Source organism: Nyctereutes procyonoides, unplaced genomic scaffold (genome assembly GCF_905146905.1).
Source record: "Nyctereutes procyonoides isolate TBG_1078 unplaced genomic scaffold, NYPRO_anot_genome, whole genome shotgun sequence".
Lineage (NCBI taxonomy): Eukaryota > Metazoa > Chordata > Mammalia > Carnivora > Canidae > Nyctereutes > Nyctereutes procyonoides.
The window spans coordinates 14,562,618-14,585,056 of record NW_026575024.1 but is presented as its reverse complement, the minus strand read 5'-3'; the positions used below and the strand labels follow the sequence as shown (position 1 = coordinate 14,585,056).

The 22,439-nt window shown below is 47.7% G+C and overlaps 2 protein-coding genes across 2 annotated transcripts in view; one reads left to right on the top strand and one right to left on the bottom strand.

Moving 5' to 3' along the window:
* Positions 1-5,485, top strand: part of SLC12A5 (solute carrier family 12 member 5) — a 28,818-nt gene extending 23,333 nt beyond the window's left edge. The window contains 6 exon segments of the mRNA XM_055302540.1: positions 546-653; positions 1,801-1,923; positions 2,018-2,217; positions 2,537-2,551; positions 2,790-2,923; positions 3,091-5,485. Coding sequence (XP_055158515.1) covers positions 546-653; positions 1,801-1,923; positions 2,018-2,217; positions 2,537-2,551; positions 2,790-2,923; positions 3,091-3,182 — 672 coding nt within the window. The 3' untranslated portion in view covers positions 3,183-5,485.
* A 1,874-nt stretch (positions 5,486-7,359) lies between these two features.
* The window catches only part of NCOA5 (nuclear receptor coactivator 5), a 28,041-nt gene continuing 12,961 nt past the window's right edge, over positions 7,360-22,439 (bottom strand). Inside the window, 7 exon segments of the mRNA XM_055302552.1 lie at positions 7,360-8,210; positions 8,672-8,992; positions 10,310-10,468; positions 10,471-10,508; positions 12,351-12,477; positions 13,021-13,157; positions 14,539-14,865. Of these exon segments, the coding sequence (XP_055158527.1) occupies positions 7,621-8,210; positions 8,672-8,992; positions 10,310-10,468; positions 10,471-10,508; positions 12,351-12,477; positions 13,021-13,157; positions 14,539-14,744 (1,578 nt within the window). The 5' untranslated portion in view covers positions 14,745-14,865 and the 3' untranslated portion in view covers positions 7,360-7,620.

The window sequence follows — 22,439 nt, the reverse complement described above, 5'->3', positions numbered from 1 at the left end:
TAGGAAGGCACAGAAATGTTAAGTAATTTACCCAACAGTACAACTAAGTGGCAGAACCAGGATTTCAACCCCAGCTGGTTGGCTTCAGAGTCCACGCCCCTCACAATTACACTACAGAGCCCCTTGTCCATCTTTGCCTGCAGTTTATTTATCCATCCACCCATCCCTCTGTGTATTCATTAATGTATTCATTCACTCAACCACCCATTCATCCATATATGTATTCATGTATTCATCATCACCGTGTTCCTTTAAAATTTCTTCCCCTTCTCCATTCAGCCAGGTAATTAATTAATCTACTCATTCACTAATTCACCCATTCATACTCTTGGTCCTGAGTTGGGCTGAGCAGGTAATGAGCTGCACTGCCTTCAAGGAGCATTGCCCTGTGCTTCATCCTTGCCTCCCACAGCTATTGGTTAACCTAGGTCATTAGACAGAGAAGCCCCAGCTTGGCAGAAGGAAGGGGGTCTGCCTCCCTTCCCTTGGCCTTGCACCTGAACTCACTGCTTTCCTCCCTTGCCCCCAACCCTGCCCGCCCACAGCATGAGAGCGACATCTCGGCTTACACCTACGAGAAGACACTGGTGATGGAGCAGCGTTCCCAGATCCTCAAACAGATGCATTTAACCAAGAATGAGCGAGAGCGGGAGGTAAGGTTGCCCCGGGTGGGCTCTGAGAGCCTCAAGCTCCTGCCAGCTCTGGGTCTGCACAGTAGGGATGGCCCAGGGCTCATGCTCCTGGTCACTGGCACGGCCTTCACCCTAGAGCATTACTCATCACCCTTCTTCCCCTCAACCCCCCCTCCCAGCACCGGGCTTCCTAGCAGCAGGGGCACACTGCAGCTGCACCTACCAAGCCTGCCAGCCAGGATGCAGAGGGCTTTGGCATGGGTGACAGATTTCCCCCTCTGAACGTGGTTTCTGGGGCCCAACGGAGAACAGTGGAAGCTAAATATGTATGGATGATGATTCCTCAGGGACGTGGGCTGCGAGTGTGGGGGACAAGGGATCATGTGACAGACCCTGTGAGAGTGGGTAAGAGATGGATATTTAGGGATGTGGCTAATGGTGGGAGTTGGGGGCACACTTCCTAGGATGTGGTTGATGGGTTCTCAGGGATAATGACGATGAGCCTCCCATGGGGTATGGGTGTAAGATTGCCCAGGTGTGAGTAACGTGGGACCACTAGTCCCTTGGAGTTGGGACGAAAGCCCCACCTCAGGGAACAGAGTCCTTGGGGGAAATGAGCCACGGTACTCTGGGACTGAAGACTTTGGGGGCAGGTGACAGGGTGCATGTGGAATGGGTAGCAGATCCTACAGGTGAGGGTGACAGACCATGGTTGAGGGGGCCTCCCAGGTGTGAATAATATATTTCTCAGATTGTGGTTACTGGGTTCTCAGGGAAAGGACTGATGGGTACGTTTTTGAGCTGGGAAAGATGAATACTCCGAGGATGTTGTCCAGGGGTGATAGTAAAAAAAAAAGTAAGAAATGGCAAGTGCACTGACCCATCACAACTGGTACCAGACCACATGCTAAGATAGAGCCTTGCTGGGCCAACTGTTAACCCTTTGGTTGCTGGATGGTGGGGAGGTCAGGGGTTCTGCAGATGAGTTGGAGCGGCCAGGTCAGTGGGCCAATAGCTATTTGGTATGCAAGCACTGCGACATTTTAACAACTGGTACAGTTCCCGAAAGCGTGCCTCCGTGGCTGAACATCAGCTCCCACGGTAGCTCCTGGCAGGGAATGGGTGGTGAGTGAGAGCAGAGCTGGTGCTAACCTGTGTCACTCCCTAGATCCAGAGTATCACAGATGAGTCTCGTGGCTCAATCCGGAGAAAGAATCCAGCCAACACTCGGCTCCGCCTCAACGTCCCAGAAGAGACAGCTGGTGACAGCGAGGAGAAGCCAGAGGAGGAGGTGTGCAGCTGGGGTGGTTTGGCCCCAGCCAGTGGGAGCACAAGCTTTGGTCTCTAAATAGGAGTCACGTGCTGCCCTTTCCTTCATCTCTCAGGTGCAGCTGATCCACGACCAGAGCGCTCCCAGCTGCCCCAGCAGCTCTCCGTCCCCGGGGGAGGAGCCTGAGGGGGAGGGCGAGGGAGATCCCGAGAAGGTGCATCTCACCTGGACCAAGGACAAGTCGGTGGCAGAGAAGAATAAGGGCCCCAGTCCGGTCTCCTCCGAGGGCATCAAGGACTTCTTCAGCATGAAGCCGTAGGGGCCTGGAGGCTGGGGGCTCGGGTGGGGTGGGCCTACAGGGTCCTTGCTCCCCATGGCAGAGCGAACGAGCAGCGGAGGTCCCCGCGGAAGACTGAGCGCAGACCTTGTCTGGGTTTCCCCTTCTGACAACCTGGGGGTTGGGCTGGTGGCCGAGGGTCGGCACTCCCAGGTGTAGGCAGTGAAAAAGAGGAGGGCGTGTGGCCGGGAGAGCGGGACCAGCATGCACTGGCGTGGGGGGCAAGTCCTCAGTGTCTCCTTCCTCCGCTGACCCCTCTCTCGTTCTTCCTCTTTGCTTCTCTTGTGTTTCCTGAAGGGAGTGGGAGAATTTGTAAGTGCTTCAGGATTTTTTTTTTTTTTTTATTCGCTCTTCTGGGTTGGCCGGGGTCCCTGCTCTCCTCACTCAGCCACGAGCCCTCAGTTCGTGCCCCTGACCTTTGGGGTCTCCGGAGAGGTGTGGGGTTGAGCAGGTGCCGGGCGCCCAGGCGCCTGGGCCTGGGGGGGCGCTGGGTCCAGCTCTGCGCCGCCCAGCTCACGCGCCCTCCCCGCCCCCGCCCCCGCCTCCGCAGGAACCAGTCCAACGTGCGGCGCATGCACACGGCCGTGCGGCTGAACGAGGTCATCGTGAAGAAATCCCGGGATGCCAAACTGGTTTTGCTCAACATGCCGGGACCTCCGCGCAACCGCAACGGTGACGAAAACTGTATCCTGGCCCTAAGGCGCGGGGTGGGGGAGCGAGGCGGGCGTCGGGGGGCCGCGGTCCCAGTCCTGGGGTGGAAGAGCCGAGCGGGTCCCTGCCTCCGTTACCGCGGGCCGCGACCTCCGGCCGGCCGGGGGCGGGGCCAGGCGTTCTCCTTGACGCGCGCGCAGACATGGAGTTCCTCGAGGTGCTCACCGAGCACCTGGACCGGGTGATGCTGGTCCGCGGCGGCGGCCGCGAGGTCATCACCATCTACTCCTGAGAGCCGGGACCTGCCACCCGGGCCCGAGCGCGCCCGGCCGGCGGCCCCGGAGCCCTCGCCGCGCCCCCTGCCGCTGTCACCGTTTACACACAGACCCTGTGCCCGCGCCCCGGCCCCTTTCCCCGCTGCCTGAAGCCCGGAGGCCGCGCCGCTCGGGGCTGACTCGGAGCGGACCGCCCCGCGCGGAGGCCGGAGCCCGAGCGCCCCTTTGGCGCGCTGCTCCGCGGGCCCAGCCTCGCCCCGCCGGAGGAGACGCTGCAATAAGGCCGGGGAGGCGCGGGCCCGACCCTCCGCCGCCCGCCCGGTCCTCCTCGGCGGCCCCGCGGGCGCGCGGCGGGGGGGCTGCCTCGGCCCGAGCGGCCGCCGCCCACCTCCCCGGCGGGGCCGCGCCTATACATAGTGTACAGGAGGCGTCGCGTGTATTTTTAACGTCCCCATATTTCTGTGACTAGAAGCGCAACGGACTTCTCTGCTCGCCGCGGTCGAGCTCTCCGGCTGGGGGCGCCCGGGGAGGCAGGGCCCCGGGACGCTGGGTTTTCCCGGGCGTCCGCGAGTTTGGGAGCAGAAGTGCTTTCGGCCCAGGCGGGAGTCGTGGTCCTGGCCCCTTGGCACCCCCGCCCCGCTCTCGCCGCCTCGCCCTTCCCGCGCGCCCCCGGCTTCCGACCTGCCCGCGATTTCTTTTCCGAGAGGGGGTGAGACCCGCCTCCCAGCGCCCCGGGGGCGCGCGGCCGCCGGGACGGGCGGGGCTCCCCGGGGGTGGGCGCCGGCCGAGGAGGCCCCGCCCCCGTGCCTTCGCCGGGAGCAGGCGTCTCTCCGCGTCAGCTCGTCGCCTGCTCCCCCGACCCCGTGGCTCCTCGCCAAAGACTGAATCCGGGGAGCTGGAGGGCGTCCCCTCCCCGGAGTTGCGTCCCTGGGACAGGCGCGGGAGGAGGGGTCGGCGATTTGGGTTTGGGGGCCAGACCCACCGGGGAGGCCCCGGCGCCGCCCCTGATGTTCCCTCTTCTGTCCCCATCCGGCAGCTGGCAGCTCGGGGCGCGGGGACCCCGTCGCCTTCTCCGCGCCCCGGGGCCGGGCCTCGCCGCCCAGCAGCGGCCTGCAGCTGCGTCTCCCAGGCACCTGGGCCCGAGGGAGGGCTGGAGTCGCCATGTGCTTTGTTCTTAGCGCCTCTCTGCCCTCCTCCAGCTAGGACCCAAGGCCTTTGGCTTCTCCAACTCCAGTCCTTGGCGCTTTTGCTCCAAGCAGCCCCATCAGAGGCGCCCTCTATCCCTAGGGAAGGCGCATTGGGCGGGTTCCCTTCCCCCAGGGCACGATACTAAGGGGGCAGGCCCTGCATGCTCGTTCCAGCGCCCTCTGGGACTGGGTTCAGTACCTCCAGCCCCAGGGCCCTGACATTTGCACCTAGGACATCCTGCCCGCCTCCCAGAACTGGGGCTACTGGGTACTCCTGACCTCACCACCTCCTTCCCTTTGAGCCCAAGAGCTGGAGCTGTTGCCATCTATAGACTGGGTCAGGTGTGGCTGGAGGTAGGTAGGTCTGGATATCTCCCCGTTAGGCCAAGGCCCTCTGAGATTTGATGAGGGGGGCAGATAGACTTTAGAAAGTTGTACTAGGACACCAGGCCGCCCCCCTCCCCTCCCGGCATCTTCCTGAAGACTGCCTTCCCAGAACCACAGCTGGGTCCAGCCCTCCCAGCGAAGCAGTGGGCTGAGCAGAAGGGGAATGGGCTGTTTATCAACACCAGTTAGGGAACCAAAGTTACGCTGTCTGGGCCCGGAATGTCTGGTTGGCAAGAGCAAAGTTTCCGTTGATGAAGACAAACATCCCACAACAAAACCCAAGTTTTCTGTGCTACATGTGCAATATTTGTTATGAATGTTATCACAAGTCACTCATCAAATTATCTTTATAACCATTGTAGCTAGATGTTTCATGTCCATTCAAGTGACTTTTATTCTGAGTGCAATATTTCAATAGCCTTGTAGTGATAACTAGTGTTGCTTTTGTTTTAGACGATCTATGTGCAGGGCAATGCAATGAAGTTGAAAACCCTTGTATATAGGAGAGGTTGCAAACCAAATCAAGATTATTTATTACTATTATTAGGCCTGCCTTTAATTTTCAGTGTGTTTCAGTATTCCGCATTCTGCCTCAGTACTGATCTTGTGTTCTTCGTGCCAATACGGAAAGGAGCGCGTTGGTTCTTTCCTTCATTGTTGAATGCTCCCATTTAATGCTTTACAGCTTTTACTGTATTTTTTAGACTCCCGTCTGCACAAAATGCAATAAAAATAATTTTATTATACCCTTTACAGCCTGAGGTGTGTTGTTTGGACACTTAAGGGGGAAAGAGGAGTAGGTGGGAAGAGGGGTACTCGAGGTAGCGCTTCAGGAGCCTAGTTTGCTCATCACATCACACCCTGACCTTCACTGACAGAAAGGGGCTGGTTGCCTGCTGCGAGTTCAGACTGCCGTGGAGCCCTGTCCTGGAGAGCACTGCCATCATCCTCCTAGAGCAAGCACTCAGCAGGTCAGGCTTGGCACGATCCCTAGCCCACCGGAGGCCTAGTGCAGTCCCTTCACTCCCCAGCCCCGGGGTTTCCTGGTGGGGCTGGCTTAAATGCTCTTGCAGGCACTCACAGCTTCTAGGACTCTATGATTCTCTCAACTCCTCACATAACGGGGAGAACAGAAGGTGGCAAATGAGATGAAATCAAAATAGGAGAGTGCCTCACGCCAGGGGCCAGAAATGGCCTCCTTGGGATCCTGTTTTCCTCTCTTAGAGTAAGAGGACGAACCTGCTGCCACACTATAGGTCTAACATAAATAAGGATGTTTAACACAGCATCAAAATTAGCCAGTAGGCTTAGTTCTTGACTGTTACGGAAGCTTCTAAGTAGGTGGGATGCATGAGGAGAGCGTAGGGTTAGGAGGTCTTCAGGCCTGACCACAAGAGGATGACAAAGGGGGTAGATGGAAACCAGTCTGTGCTCCATCAGGGACCCTCACCTTCTGACCTTGAGAGGGAATGCCCCTGCAGATATTCACACCCCAAAAAGACAACACAGATTTTACTTTTTCATTTTAATTAAAAAGTAATCATCTCATCTTATTAACAACACAGAATTCCAAAGAGAAAAAAAAAACACTCTATAACACAAACAGGTCAGAACATAAAACGCTGCCACCTGGGGACCTTGAATTTTTGAAATCATTGTTTGCTCAGCCACTGGCAGGGACTCAGCTGAAGTCACTGCTCTTCCTCGTCCCTGCCAGGGGCCCCTTGAGACTGTGATCCACAGGGCTCTAATGAGCACCATCCCTAGGGAGAGGGCAGCTTCCTTTGGCTCCATTTAGAGCAGCAGCCAGAAGTCCTCCCTCTAATAATTTCACTCTGGCTCAAAAGTTATGAACAGCCACCTGTAACAAGGACATGTCCAGCTACCAAAAGTCTGACATCAAAATGGTCCCTACCTCCTGCTGCTCAGAAAACAGAACAAGAGTCCAGATGAAAATAAGAGCCTGATTTCTGAGCCAAAAGCTCAATCACTTGGAAAAAAAAAAGGGGGGGTGTTCCCTGCCAGAGTCTCCAGCTGCCTTTTCAGAGCCTCCATGAAAACTAGCACTGGAGAGGAAGAGGCTGACAGAAATGTTAAGGGGGTGAGTGGTCAGGGTCCAGATTCACAGTTCCTATTGAACTGCTGGAGACTGGAGCTGTTCAGTCCACTGGAGAAACTCCAATGAAATAGAGAGGAAAAAAAAAAAGAGAGAAAACCCTAAACCAAACACCCTGGATGATGCAGAAAAGTGCTTCCTTCTATGGCTGCCATGGACACCTCTCAACAACTCCAGAACAGTTCATTTATGAATCCTCAAGCAGGCCCCATAAACATGGGATGAGGAACGACAACGACAACACTGCTGGCCAAGCCAAGACCAAGCCCAGACCAAGCCCTCTGCAACCCCAGGCAGGAGTTACAGAACAGGAGCTTGAGCTCCGGTCGGCCTGCGCGAAGCTAGAAAACCTTGGTAGATTCAAAATGAACAAAGGCGGTGGCGACTGGCATGAAATGCCATTCTAAACTCAGCCGATCGTGCTTGGCTTCCTCCTGTCCCCCAACCTCCATATACAGCAGACGGAGACCAGAGTAACCCATGACATATAAACTGAGACACCTATACTGCCCAAGTGACCCCAGAGATATTTATTTTCTACAAAACAAAAAACAAAAACAACAAAAAAAGATACACCCCCAAATGCAGTATAAACTCTGACTCTGGAAGGAATAAGCAACACAGCCTCAGGCAGAAGAGAGCAGGTGGTAGAAACATTCGATGTAGACCTGGAGAGGCGCAGAGAACATCCTCCAAATAACTATTTGAACGAAGTAGGTGGGAGGCCAGGGGGTGAGGGGACTGGGGGTAGTTGAGAGATTAGCCTCAGTAATGCCTCTGGTAAGATCCCATCGGGGCCTGGGGCCGCCCCACCTGTGCTGTGGTTTGGTTAACCAGGTGGGAGAGAGCAGGGCCACTCTGGATCAGGGTGTCCAGAGCCTTCTGTACACTTGGATTGTCAAAGTTGATACCTGTGGAAGACACAGACCTCTGGCTAGCCATGTTGCTGGCAGGTGCCAGGCAACTGGAAGGCTGGCCAAAGAGCCCTTGGGAAGGAGCCCCAGGCCTGGGGCCCATGTTCCGAGCAGATCCCGCCTGTCCCAAAATGTTTGGAGGCTGATTGCCAGAGGCCTGTGATCTTTGCTGAGGCTGGCTGTACACTGCTGTGGAAAAATTCTGGTTCTGGGTGTTTCCGGCAACGACTGAGGGGGATGCAGAGCTGCTATTGGCCACAACCGTGCCACTATTGAAGAGGCTGAGGATTTTGGCCTGAAGCTCTTGCTGGGAGGTGGGGGGTGCAGCTGGAGTGGGTGTAGCAGAGGGGAGCACTTGGTCGCTCTGGAGCAGTTGGGAGCTTGGCTGTGTCTTCAGCGAGGCACCCGAGGTCGCCCCGAGTGGTTGGCGGGAAATCGGGCCTAAAAGACAGAAGGAGGAGGTATCGGGTTGAAATACCCTCCATGGGCAGGAGGCTTAGCAGCCAGGGAAGAACAACAATTACTGATCACATTAATCACATGATATACAGACTATAACATCAACTTCCCAAAGGGGCTACTTCATGGTATGTGCTGTCTCCAGAAAACAGCTTAATTGCCCCAGAGGACTACTTAAGGAAAAAAAGGGCATCCATCTCGGTTACCAGGTGGCCAGCAATCCTAGCCCACCCAACACCACATTAACTACAGGGAATGAAATTCAGCTCCCAGATCTTAAGTTACCATTATATCAGCAAGGACAGCCCATGGGAGAACCCAGGGCATGAGCTCATTCCCCTTACCCACCCCAAAAAGCCTGGGCCTGCCACCCTCCCAACAGAGCCTGGGGGTTAGAGAAATGCAGAGTCAGAACTTCACCTCGGCCCTGCCACGTAGCTCACCAGGCAGAGAGTCGGTGCTGCTCCTCATAAGGCGCTCCTTCCGCTCTCGCAGGTAGTTGATGATCTTGTCAGTCTCCTCAGCAGTGAGGTACCTGTTGTCTGCTAGTAGGTGGATGAGGCTTTGGATGGCTGGAGGGTGCCCCCCACGCACTCCTTCATCAGGGCCCCCACGCTCCCTTTCCTGCAGGATGGCCTCATCAGCCATCTTGGCTGCCTGTCTGGCAATCTCCTCACGTTCCTTCTCTCGACACTCGTTCTTGTAGCGCTCATCATTTCTGGCCACTAGCACCATGGCATCTGCCTGTGGCATGTTGCGATGCTCTGCAGGAGAGAATGACAGGACTTATTTTATCCCCTGACACACCTGAGTGCCTACCTGCTGGATTCTACCGGGCCTTTCATAACCTCAAACCGGCAAGAAAACCATTTTGGTGACAAAAAGCTGTGGGATAGGGAGCAGAGAGGAAGGAGATGAAGGCTGGGAAGATAAGTGAATAGATTTCTTTGGTGGGGAACACACACCTTTCACAGAGCTGGTTCTTTGGGGGAATTCCTAGATCACAGACTTGTAGCAAAAATCAAAGAAACACGACCATCTCCCAGAGATTCAAAAAGACCACATAGGGAATAACCATGGGAGGCAGGCCGCAGGGTGCCAAAAAAGGCCTTCTGTAAAGCCTGCTCTCCACTGAGATGCTCAGCACAGAGCCAGCCTACTGTTTTTGAATTCATCAGTTCAAAGGTCATGGATTAAGATCAAATGTGACCCTAAATAACCTCCTCTCCTCAGCTGGGGGCAACATGACTTACAGGGTGGTAAGAAGCCTCAGAACTTTACATAAATGTCCTCACACATCTTGAGAACTACTCGAGAGACAAATGACCAAATGACCTAGTGGAGAGCCTTATGTATTTTATGGTTATGGGCGCAACCCATCAGGTAAAGAGGTTCCAAGTGTGGTGGGAAGAGGTAAAAGTCTGCTCTGGAGGAGCAATGACCAGGGCGTCAGTTGGCCGAGTCCCAACATTCTGAGTTGGGACTACTACTACTACTAAAAGCGACTTCAGGGAAGGGCTTCAAGGGCTTCCTGGGCCTCCTCCTTGCCCTTCTGCCCCTTCAGCTCCTCTAATACACTTGTACACAGTATCCTCATCGCCTGTTGTATTCTCTGTCCCTTATCACGAAGTCTGGTGAAATCAAGGATTCTCTTGCACTCAGTGCAGTGTGCGCCAGGGTGCACGTCTCTTCTCAAGTGACTTCATGTTGGTAGCTTGAAACAGGACAAAGTGGGAGCATTTACACCACAGAGATTAGCAAATGCTGTAAACCACAACCACACTGCTTCCTGATCCCTCCCCAGAACTAGTTGTTAAACATTTGCCAGTATCCTACTGTCTATACCTATGGGCTAAATATAAGGTGTTCTATACAGTAGACCCAGAACTGTCTCCACTGAAAGAATATCAGACTCAAGAAATGACCATGCAGGCTTCTCCAGTATGCTTCTAAAAGGGCCCTACCATATTTGAGTGACCTACAAGTTATTTGCCCAAAATCTGCTTCTTCTGAGTAAGGTATGAAAGAATTAATGGACTAGTGACTACCTCTGGAATTCTGATATACTTGGGCCTCCGTACCTTGTGGGGTTCCAAACATGATGTTGACTGTGCAGGAGCGGTGAATCTGGTGTTGCTGGGTGATGACAATAGCAAAAGGAGACCCACCCCTGCTAACATCCTCCAAGGCTTGTGACAGTGACACCTCTGTGTTGAGGAAGATCAAGTCCACTACCATGCTAGGTCTCGTACCTTTCGCCCCACAGATTCAGCATAATCTCTGTAGAAACAAACAGGATCCAGGTGAGCACTCCCTGACCAGCTCCCAATCTGTACACTGCTGCACCTCAGCCAGGAGTGTGCTCCTATCACGAGTTCAAATCTTAGCATATCCAGTGTCTCCCTAGTGTCCACTTCAGGATCCAAGGATCTAGACCAATTCCTTCTTTTACACTAGTCTTTTACACTAGTCCAGAGTGGTTATGACTAGCTAAGAATGGTCACACACAAGTTGCCAACAGAACAGTACTTAGTACCCAGGTCCTTCTCTTGGTCCTGTAGGCCAGTGGTCCTTCCTTAAACACCATCCTCCTGCCTAAGATTTGTAACATGTATCTGTCTTTGGGGTGGCTGCATAATATAATGGAAAAAGACATGGGCTTTAATGCTAGAAAGAGAAGTCTGGATCCCAGCCTTATTGTTTACTTGTGAAGATTTAAGCAAATCCTTTAACCTCTTATGAAACTGTTTCTTTACCAATAAAACCAAAACAATATGGCTCAGTTCCTGTCATTCCCTTGACCTTCTCTCCAATCTAAATTAGATCCTTGATGTACTTCTTCTCTGAGGGCTCATCACCAATACATCCATTTTTGTCATCTGCCTGACAAGGGTGTAAGCTCCACAACAGGAAGGGGCCCTGTGCATGCTTACCATCACAGCCCCAGTACCTAGATTCGCCATACATATGGGAAATGAGCTGAATGAATATATATGTGACGGGAGGAGTGTAAAGATTAAAAATAATTTAAGTAAAGCACCAGCAAAGGGGTAGAAGAGTAGGTGCTCAGAAAATGACAGCTATTATCATGTGTCGAGGACAAAAAAAAGCCATCTACAGTTAAAGCGGTATCTATCTCTGACAAGGCAGCCCAGAGCCTGGAGGTTCTTCCTGCCGCTTGGTGTCCCAACACCTATTTCCCTAGTCTCTGCCTTGAAATTAGCTCTTTAACCCCAAACTGCTAGAAAACACATGAAGTTATTTACTAACCACCTGGGGAAAGGGAAGATAGCTAGTGCCAAGCCGCAAGTTGCTATGCTTCCTTCTGCCTCTCCGCTCAGTCTCTTTAGGAAATAATGTGAAAAAGAGGTGTGCAGAGAGGTACTGTAAACTCTGGACTGGCTAGAAGGGTCTCCTAACAGTTCTGCAAGATCATGGCACTACACAAAGAAGGCTTGGCTGACAAATGCAGAGACATGTGCCTCCCAAAGCACTGGGGATTCGGGTTTTTCCATCAAGGGGGCATCTATTGCTTTGCATGACCAACATATATCCTCTCTTCAATATTCCTTTGGGAAAGCACCCTTCTCCTACCCCGTCCACATGATTCCATAGGCCCAACTGCACCTTTAGCTCTAGGAATGGGTATATGACCTAGCCCTGGCCAATCAAGGCATCCCAGCACTGCTGGTTCAAGGATGGGAGAGTGAGCTAGGTCAGTCCAGTGAGAAACAGTTCCAGGCCTTTAGGTGGAAGCACTGGGAAAGAGAAGCTTCTGCTAAGATAAATGTCTAGGATCAGTGCCCTTCTGCCTTTTAAGGTAGAAAGCTTGTCTGAGAATGAAGGTGACACAGAGACCAAGTCTTGATGACATGGTTTGGAGACCCTGGATGTGGCCATATCTGAAGCTCCCAGTCAAGCAAACTAAAATTTTGCTTTGGGGCCAGAGCCAGTTTGCAATGGGTTTTCTGTTAAGCTATAAATGACATAACTCTGGGTGAACACAGGAGAGCAATGCTAGAATACACAGCCCAAATTCAGTGGGTACAACTGCCAAAGGAAGTTTTAATTTCTCTTCTAACCTTTCTCCTTACGCAGGAGAAATAGCCAAAGGATTCTTACTTAGTCTGCTTGTTGACCACAATCACAGAACAATCAACAGGCCTCTCAGCATCAAAACGTCTCTGGATTTCCTCAAAATATTGACGATAAAGTTCTTCTCTACGTCGTTCCTCACGTTTCAAACGCTCTGTAAGAAACCAACAAGGAAAACTGAAATATGGACTGTCCCTTTCTATAAAAATAAGTTACAGGGCACCTGGGTGGGTCAGTGGTTGAGCATCTGCGTTTGGCTCAGGTCATGATCCCAGGGTGCTGGAATTGAATCCCCCATCGGGTTCCCCACAGGGAGTCTGCTTCTCCCTTTGCCTATGTCTCTGCCTCTCTGTCTTGTATGAATAAATAAATAAAATCTTTAAAAAAAACCCAAAACAGCATTATTTAAAAAATAAATAATAAGTTATAGGCCTTATTGTGAATCCTGAACTACTTGTAGGCCAAGATCATAACATACACATTCTCTCTAAATTATTCTTCAGGACTTTCTAAAAATAGTTTGCATTTTGATGATTTACTTTTAAGCTGAATGATCCCTACACACTATAGCAGGCTATTTGTATTTCTTTTTCGTGGAATGCTCCACCAAGTCATTAGTCCCTTTCCAGTTGGTTATTCATTTCCTGTTTCATTTGTCAAGTGTTCTACCAGTAAAAGAAATAAACTGCTGCTTTACCTTTTGCACGAGATTGACTTTCTGGGCCTGGAGGGCCTCGTCCATCAAAGCTATCTCTGTAGCGGTCAAAGTAAGCATCGTCCTTCCTCCTGCAATAGTCATCCATTCGCAGGTATCGGTCATAAGAGCTTTCTCTCCTGAAAAGTGGAAGAAATGCTCACAAAGTTAAAACTCACCTATGCTGTAAAACTCAGATACAGAATTCTTCAACACCCAGTCCCCTGTGAGGAAGCGACACAGTAAGGCAGGGCATATAGATTAGACAAACAAGGTCTGTGTCTGAAATTCACCACTTATCAGCTCTGTGGCTGTGACTGTGTTAACAATCATTGCAAAATGACCGGGGGGGGGGGGGGATGTACAAAAAGCTCTCAGAATAGTCCCTGGATTAAAGTAAATGCAAAGTAACTGACAATAACTATGGATATTAATTTTGATGTTTCTCCATCCCTCTTGTCTAAAAACCTAAAAGTGTTTTTTAAAAACTATGGTTTAAAATACATATATAAATAGTATTTCAAAGAAACACAAAGTTCTCATCACCCTGAGCAGAACACTCAGAACAGAAACTCTATACCCATTAAGCAGTAACTCTTCACTTCCCATCCCTGTAACTGCTAATCTATTTTCTGTCTATGAATTTGCTTTCTCTAGATATTTCATGTCAGTGGACTCCTACAACACTTGTTCTTTTGTCTGGATTATTTCATTTAGCATTATGTTTTCAAGATCATCCTTATTGTAGCAGGTGTCAGAATTACCTTCCATTTTACAGTATTCCACTGTATGGATGTATCAATTCATCTCTTGGTGGACATTCAGGTTTTGTCCACCCCCAGCTACTGTGAAGAGTGCTGCTATGCACATTTACATACAAGTAATTGTTTGAGTCCCTCTTTTGGATATATACCTAGGAGTGGAATTGATGGGTCAGAGTAATTCTGCTCTATTTGATTTTTTGAGGAATCTCCCACCAACTGTTCTTCATAGCAGCCACACTATTATATGCCCACCAACAATGTATGGAGGGTTCTATTTCTCCACGCCTTGTCAATACTTGTTATTGCTTGTTATTTGCTGTTGTTTTCCTTAATAGATGATTATAGTCATCCTAGTAGGTGTGAAGTGGTAACTCACTGTGGCTTTGACACTGCATTTCCCTGTTGACTAATGATGTTGAGCCTCTTTTCACAGACCTGCTGGCCACGTGTGTATCTTCCCTGTGTTTGTGCACTGCGAAAACGATTTGTGCTTTTTTTTCCCATCTATACAATGCTGCCTTTCATAGGTCACATGAAGAGATCCAGATTCATTCACTAAGCATAATTCATCAAACATTCACACATTTAGCAAATATTTATTGAGTAGCACATCTGCCACTTGCTAGACATTAGAAAAATAAGGCTGATAAAGTCGCTGCCCTCACAGAGCCTTCAATTAGTTCAGCAGAACACCCATAAAAAGACTGTTACAAAAAAAAACAACAACAGAAATCCAAGCAAATGGCTGTATATGTACCTGTACATGGGCTCTCGGGAGTCTCTCATATCTCTGTATCTGTCGTACATGGGATCCCGGTGATCTCGAAAATCCCTAGAGTCTCTTAGATCACGAAAGTCTCTAAGGTCCCTCATGTCCCGAGCATCCCGCATACTTCTGCTGTCTCTGTGATCCCGAATGTCTCTGCTATCTCTGTGGTCCCGCAAGTCTCGCGGATCTCGCATGGCTCTGCTATCCCGGGCATCCCGGCCATTTCTGCCATCCCTGGGCTCTCTCCTTGGACTTCCTCGGATTGGGGATCTATCACGTCGTGTATCTCGACCGTCTCCAAAACCATATGGATCTCTGTGGGAGGTAGCAAGAAGGAGCTAAGACAAAGAAATTGAAGGTAGCCAACCCTTCAGCTCTTTATTGGAGGAAGCCCCCACCCTCTCCAAGCATTTTTCTCTAAAACACGGCAGCCAAACAGTGAGAACATGACTAAAATTTGAAGACAGTCACCCAACTGGTCAGCAAATAAAGACTAGTAGGTTCCAGGATCTCAAAGGATTAGGACATCAAAAGAAGAATAATGTATGACTCAAAGCCAAAGATTCTGGCAGGGGTCACAGTATTTGTCAGGTATCAGGGAGTAATTCAGTATTCCTTACACATGCCATGCTATCATCTCAATCTCCAGGTTTTCAAAGTGGAAGCATCTTCCCCCTAGAACCTGCTTTTCCCCACCAGACATGTTTGAAAGAGATTCTAAAAGGGGTGAAAGTTGAAGGGACATATGAAGACTCATGAAGAAAAAAAGGAGCAAATGCACAATCTCATACAAAGTAACAGTGATCAAAGTAGTTGTTCCTGAAGTACAGAAAACGTCATTTAAAATATCGAGCAGGATAATCAAATTAAGGGGGGGGGGAAGCACAATATGACACATACAATAAAGTATAAAGACATTCAGCTTTTCTGTCTTCGCAACATAGTTATTGAGTAGTGGTCTCTCTCAATCTGAATTTAATGCAGAACCCAGTTCCTTTTCATTAATTTTTTTTAAACTGTGAAGTCACAAATACGTTTGGGCCACTCCCATTCAATATTCCTCGTAAGACATCCCACCCCACCAGAAACTCAGTCTCAAAATGTCTAAAATTCTTATTTGGGGTGCCTGGGTGGCTCAGTAGGTTAATCATCTTAGGCTCAGGTCATGATCTCACAGTCCTGGGATTGAGCCCCACATCAGGCTCCCTGCTCAGTGGGGAGTCTGCTTCACCCTCTCCCTCTGCCCTTCCTGCTCGTGTTCTCTCAAATGAATAGTCTTTAAAACAAAAACAAAAAAACTTCTTATTCAACCCACTTCTTAGTCCCATTCACAAATTTTTCACTTCTGCCGAAAATCATCTTTCTAATTAACCAAGGCTTATGTTCTTGAAAGTCAATGTTGAAATGTTGATTCTTCCTTTCTTTTCCCCATTTAGTCAGTAGAATCCTTGTCACTTTTCCTTTTCATTCCCTCTGGATTCACAAGTATAACCCAAACCCTTATTTTTATGCTTGATACCAAGTTTCCAAAAAACAAAAACCCAAACCCAAAACCAATCTTCCAGATTTCAATTCATTCAACACATAAATACCAGATTAATCATCCCAATCTCCACCTGTTACCAACTGCAGCTTGACAATCATACTTCTAGATACCCCTCCCTAACAAATCTGGACCCTTCCCTACTATTGTTCTCTCATTTCCTGATTCAACCTTCTCAGTTTTGTTCTAATGATTTAACTCACATGATCCTATCTGCTTCAGGATTTCTATTCATATAGTTTTCCAACTTGTAATATTTTTCCTGTGCCTTCCTCTCAGGCAAGATCATGTCTCAAATCTTCCAAGAATCTCTAATCTCCCTAATAACTGCTGATTTTTCCTGCTGCTCAACTCTTAGAGCACTTACTATTTCTATTACTCATCTCTATCTGATATTTACCTTTTCACAACGTCTTCTTGTTTGACCTATTTAAGGATCAGCACCTGCATAAAATTTGCCCTTAAACTCCTGGACTTTCCCAACAAACATGCTCCTCCTCCAGTCATTTCCATCTCAGTAAATGGCACACCCACCTACTCAGTTGCTCAAGTCAGGGAACTGAATGTCATCTTTTCTGAAGCCCCATCCGCTCTTCCAATCACATTTGCAAGTTCTGTTCATTCTTTCTCTGAAACTGATTATCAATTCTGTCCACATTTCTTGACATCCGTTAGCAATGCTGCAGGCCAATCCATAATGACCTCTCTCTAAAACCATAGCCAAGAGACTTCTACCATGGTGAAAGATTTCCCCATTTCTGCTCTTGCTCCTTTTCTAATCTTTCTCCAAATTATTCTAAAGTGATTTTTCAAATATGTAAAAACCCTTCACTGGTTTCCCACAGTATTGAGAATTCAATCCAAAATCTCTGGTAAGAAACTTGGCTGTCTTCTCAAACCTCATCCCCTCCAGTCCCAAGTTTACCACTATCTAGCCATGCTGGCCTTTCACCTGTAACTAGCCAAGGTTTTTCCTGATGCCTCTACTTGGGCAGCAAGAACAGATTTGTACACATTCTCCATGTCTCAGCATAGTATGTGTCTCTTACTCCAGATTCTAAGAGTCTAAAAGTTTATTTTCTGCCCTTAAATCCCGGCCACACTTTCTCATAGCACTGTTTTTACTTGTCATTCGTCACAATCTGACATATCTATTTACTTGTGTAACGTCTGTCTGCTCTACTAGACTGCGAGTCCACGAGGACAAGGATTGTCAATCTGACTCTCCACTATCAACCCACTATGTAAGTTTATAATGTCTGGCATGCAGCAGATGCCCCATGACTTATGTTGAATGAATTTTGCTCCTGTACATATTTCTATCACTGCACTTATCACACAGTTCTGTAATTATCTGTTTACATGGCTTCTCTACTAAAGAGTAAGCTTTCTTGAAGTCTTTGGATCTCTAGGACAACAGAATGGAGTTCAATAAATGTTTAAACTGTGAGCAGGCATCATTATTTGGTTTATACTTTTGTCATCTGCCATGATTACATATATTAGGCAGCCATCATGATGCCATCAAGCTTGGTCGAAAGCCTCAATTTCACTTCATCCACATGGGCACAGCAAAAATAATTCAAACGCCAATTTTGGATCTATGAAAAGTTCTTGTCACATATTTTAAGGCTCATAAGTACTCTTGATTTGTGGGAACAAACATATGGGAGACCAGGGAGTTTAGTACGTAATGTGGGAAAACATTTAGGATCCTATGGGAAGGGATAACTGTAAATATTTTTGGATTAATGATCCAAAAACCTGACTTGGGGAGCAGTCAGAAGTAGTCATTAGAGGTAGAATCAGATTTCAAGTGTTCTTGGCAATCAGGGATGAGATATAACATGAACCTAACAGACCAAAGACCACACACAAAGTCTTCCGTGGTGGAAATGAGGGGTGCGGATATAGATTAAGAACACTGAGTCACAGCACATTATTCACAGCCTTAGGATAATTAAAAATGCCATACTGCTCTCATTCTTTTGAATCCACTGAAATACCTTACTTACCTGTCAGAGTCCATCCCTGGAGGCTGACCACAACCCTAGATTCCCAAAGTCTCAGTTCATGCTTCTAGTGCGGGAAGGCAAGCACTCCCTTTCCCTCAATGAATCTAAGTCCATGTGCAACAAAACTAATTCCCCCTCAATTGCCTTCTGAGTAAAATGTAGAAAAGATGATATTCACATGGGGGAGAGAACCAAAGGAATGGTGGAAGTAGGAACAGAAAAGATAATAATAAGAAAAGGCATAGCTTTTCTCTTTTCTCCAAAAGAGGAGCAGTATAGCAGAAGCTGTTCTTCTAGAGACAAAAACAAAAAACCTTTTGGGGTCACTTTAGGACCCAAACAAAGAACTCCCCAGAACAAAAGCGCTCCTGCTGCTGGCCCCAACATCTTTCTCAAAACAAGAACCAGCTAATAAAAGGGAGGTACAGGGTGCAGGATTCAGAGTGCCGCGAAGACGAAGCCTCTGAATGAGATGCTTGACCTTAGACAAGAAGTGGGTCATAAAAAGTAAGTTTCTGGAGAATAGGTTCACAATCTCATCTCACAGCACCAGAGGTTTTACTGGACACCAAATGCAGTGTACCCTCAGGTACCAGCTCACTAGAGGCTAAAAGGAAATTGAACCTTTAAACTGAACCAGTTACATAAATTTCAGCACCAGGGTCCACAAACTGAAGGCAGATGACAAACACTACTAAAGTAGTTATAAATTTCTCATCTATTCAGCTGAGGGAGAAAAGCCAAATGCTCTTTGCCTTGAGAGAAATACAGTCATATCATTTGGAAACATTTGAGAGGTAAGAGAAGAGGGGTAAAAGGAAAAGCCATGGCTCAGATGGTTAAGTGACATGCTTCTGGTAGAAATGCTTTTCTTCCTGGGACTAAAGAGGTATGCAGAGCACCAGGTATTTGAGAGCCTAAAGAGTAAGAAATGACAGATGGTCATCTTGGAAGACTGTGATGGACTTTGAACTTCTTTTCCTCCAGAGACTGAAACCACAAGCCCAGGATGGTGTCCTTTGTTCTACAGAATGTCATGGAGGAGCGCCTCTGTCCTTTTTGTTGGCATCTCCTTTCTGTTCACTGGAATATTTTCTTTGGGCGGGCCAGCTTTTTTTTCTTTCTTTGCTCCTGAAAAAAAATTCTTCAATAGTTCTTGGTACTTCTGTCAGATACCGTCCACAAATATCATTATCTAAATAGCTGGCTGCTGTGTGATGTTGATCCCCCACCACAATGGCTCCATGCTACTGTGAGAAACGGAAACAATAGACCTGTGCAGTATTTTGCCATTAGGTGCTGGTAGGATATGGGGTGCAATGAGATATCACACCTCACAGATCCAAGTTTTCTAAGTGTCCATGCTTCTCCCTAGGAAACATGCTGATGATTTTCTTAAGCACAAATAGAGAAGTTTTCCGTTGGTAGAGGTGGCACTTGCTGAGAACCGAGTGCAGAGGTGATCGCAGCCTGGAATCGTAACTTGCGAGGCCCACCTAGAGCTAGTGTTGTCTCATACCCAAGGAGCAATTGGTTGTCAAAGGAATGAGCATTGTAGAGCAGATAGAATTCATCTTGAGCCACATAAGAAACTTGTCTATAGCTAGGATTTTTGATGAGCCAATCCCCGATGACTTTCACCAAAAGAGGCACCAAGCTTAACATCCTTAACACGTGGGGAAAATTCTCTGCAGAGCTTTTGATGTAGACAAATTAGTTCTATTTGCTCTTTTTTAATGTCAGACAGGAAGGTTTAGGAAATGCAGACTCTCACTTGGAGGCCACATCTGTGTAGGGGTATGCTCCAAGACCTGGATTGCCAGGGTGTTGAGCTGAAGATAGAAACTGAGAACATCTGAGGTACGACCAGAATCATGGTCCAGTGTTTGAAGAGGGTAAGGGCCAGTGCCTAGCACCAATGCTAGACAACTTACATGGTAACTAAGTAATGTTATTCAAGAGTCCAATGAAGTGGTCCAAGGGTTAAATAATGAGAATTCCGGCCGAAATTTGATCCAGAGCAGATTCCTGATGCAGAGTTTTGTACTTGGCTGGACCAATATTGTCAGAATTACACACTGACAGCTGGAGTCATTAGGGAGGCACATTACTGAACAGAGAGCAATGCCAGCAGAACTGTGGCTTAGAGACATTTGAAGAGGTGATAATCCTGTGAAAACTCCCAAAGATACTTAGGTGTTTTGACACTCAAGGTTAACGTCCAGCAAAACAAGGTGTTACAAAGGTCTTGCCAGAATACTTAGAAACAATTTTATTAAAAGGAGCAACACTGAAGACATAAAAATACAACTTAAGGGAAATATTTGCCACAAATATGCTTTTTTCCCCCCTGTGAACAATGCATTCCCTATGGCTGGGGACACATAAATGATTAGGGTTGCCAAAAGGCGGCAGTTTGGCTCTTGTCAACAGACTGGTATATCTGGAATTACTTCAAGGCTCTGACTGGAAGTATCCACCCAAAGAGTGATATCCAGTGTTCACCCTTAGAGAAATGATTCTTCCAGGCTAGTCATCCATCTTGCCTACTTATTCCATTTTATTTCTGCCCTATTGGTATCCTGTAAGAGACGATACATGATCAATGTGATGACGACAAAATGTTAGTGTTCTGTTTTGAGTATAATATTCAAATTTATCTGGCTTAAGAGTTTTAAAATTTTTATTCTTAAAAGTAAAAAACTGGGACTCTCTACTCAGGTTTTAGACGAGGCTCAGAAGGGATTTTACTAAATGTGATTATCCTTCTTCCCTGAACCTGATTAATAAGCATGACTATATGACACTTCATCATGTTAAATAACATGCTGAGGAACCCAGTTAGGGACATAGCACCAAAGGGGAAGACTGATTCTTGATGGAAATTAAATTAGCCCAACTGTGCCTCCTATTGATTGCAAAAAAAAAAAAAAAAAAAAAGGCAGGAAGCTACTGCCCTATCCACATCCCAAACAACCTCATTTTAGAAATTATTTCTGAGGAAGGAGATATTTTAAAAGGTATATAAAAGTGACATATTTATATATCTGTAGGGAGAACATTTTAAAAATCCCCTCCAATTGTATGGTTTTTTTTTTTTTGGGGGGGGGGAAGCTATTTAAAAAAAGAATAAAAGCATATAGCTTTTTCTTTCATTATAGATGAAATTATAGAGCTGCATTTTAAACTGGGATGAAATTAATCTTTTTAAGTTAATGCCCTGGCAACAGCTATACTGGATTCTAAGCAGGGGAAATGGTTATTTCCTCAATATTGCCAATGTTTGTTGAATACTGTATTCAATTAGAAATATTAACAGTATTTAGCTAAGAATTATTAATAAGATGATATAAATCAAGAGCACAAACAGGAACTACTCTGTATTCTGCAATGTGCTTTGTTTTTTGTTATTTTTTTTTGGGGGGGGGTTGCTGCAAAAATACATAGACATTATCCAGAGATTATAAGCATCATGGGGACAAAAGAGGGGAGAGGATTTTACTATTGAAGTCAGTGTCTTTATAGTTACCAATTCCATACACCCTTCTGGTATGCTACCTAGTTCAGTAACACATCCATTAGAGCTCCTTGGAAACTGGATACATACTGCATCTCCTTTCAAGCCAGTTGGCAACCACAGCTTCCAATGAATGTCCCATATTTCAGACCATCTGATGTAAACTTGTAGCCCCCTGTATTCCATGTTTACTGGGGCAATGAGAAGCAACAAATATGGGACTTCCCAAGATCTACAGCATGATTTGGTGCAGCATAATGGAAGCAGACATTATATGGAACTGCTGAAGTTCTGCAGGATTCATTTAAGTTCTTCAGGATACTCACACATACCCAGAAAATCAATCAATACAGTATTTACCTGCAAGCTACAGGTATTCCTTATGCTGTTAGAGAGAACAGAATACCAATGTGTATGCTCACTTCTGCAGTGAGACCAATGGATGGCCAGGGCATCCACCTGGTGGCTGTAGTGTAGCTGTAGTTATGGTGTCAGATTTAACTCCTCTGCACGGCAGAGTGCTCAAAGAATCCAACAGAAATCACTACCTTGCTGCTACAGTCTGCTTGAACTTCACAGAGCAGTCATGTCTAATCTATTCCTGGTAGCTTACAAAATACCCACCCTTCACATCCAAGTGGGGGCAACATACACCAAACATAGAGCAGCCTTTTTTCCTGTGAGGAAAAAAAAATAGATGTTTTTGTCTCAAAGGACAGCTGTATGTTATGTGTAAGTTAGTTGGGTATCTTATTCCAGGTGACCTGTGGAGCTACCAGTACAGACTAGGATTCATCATACTGAGCAGTGTTCC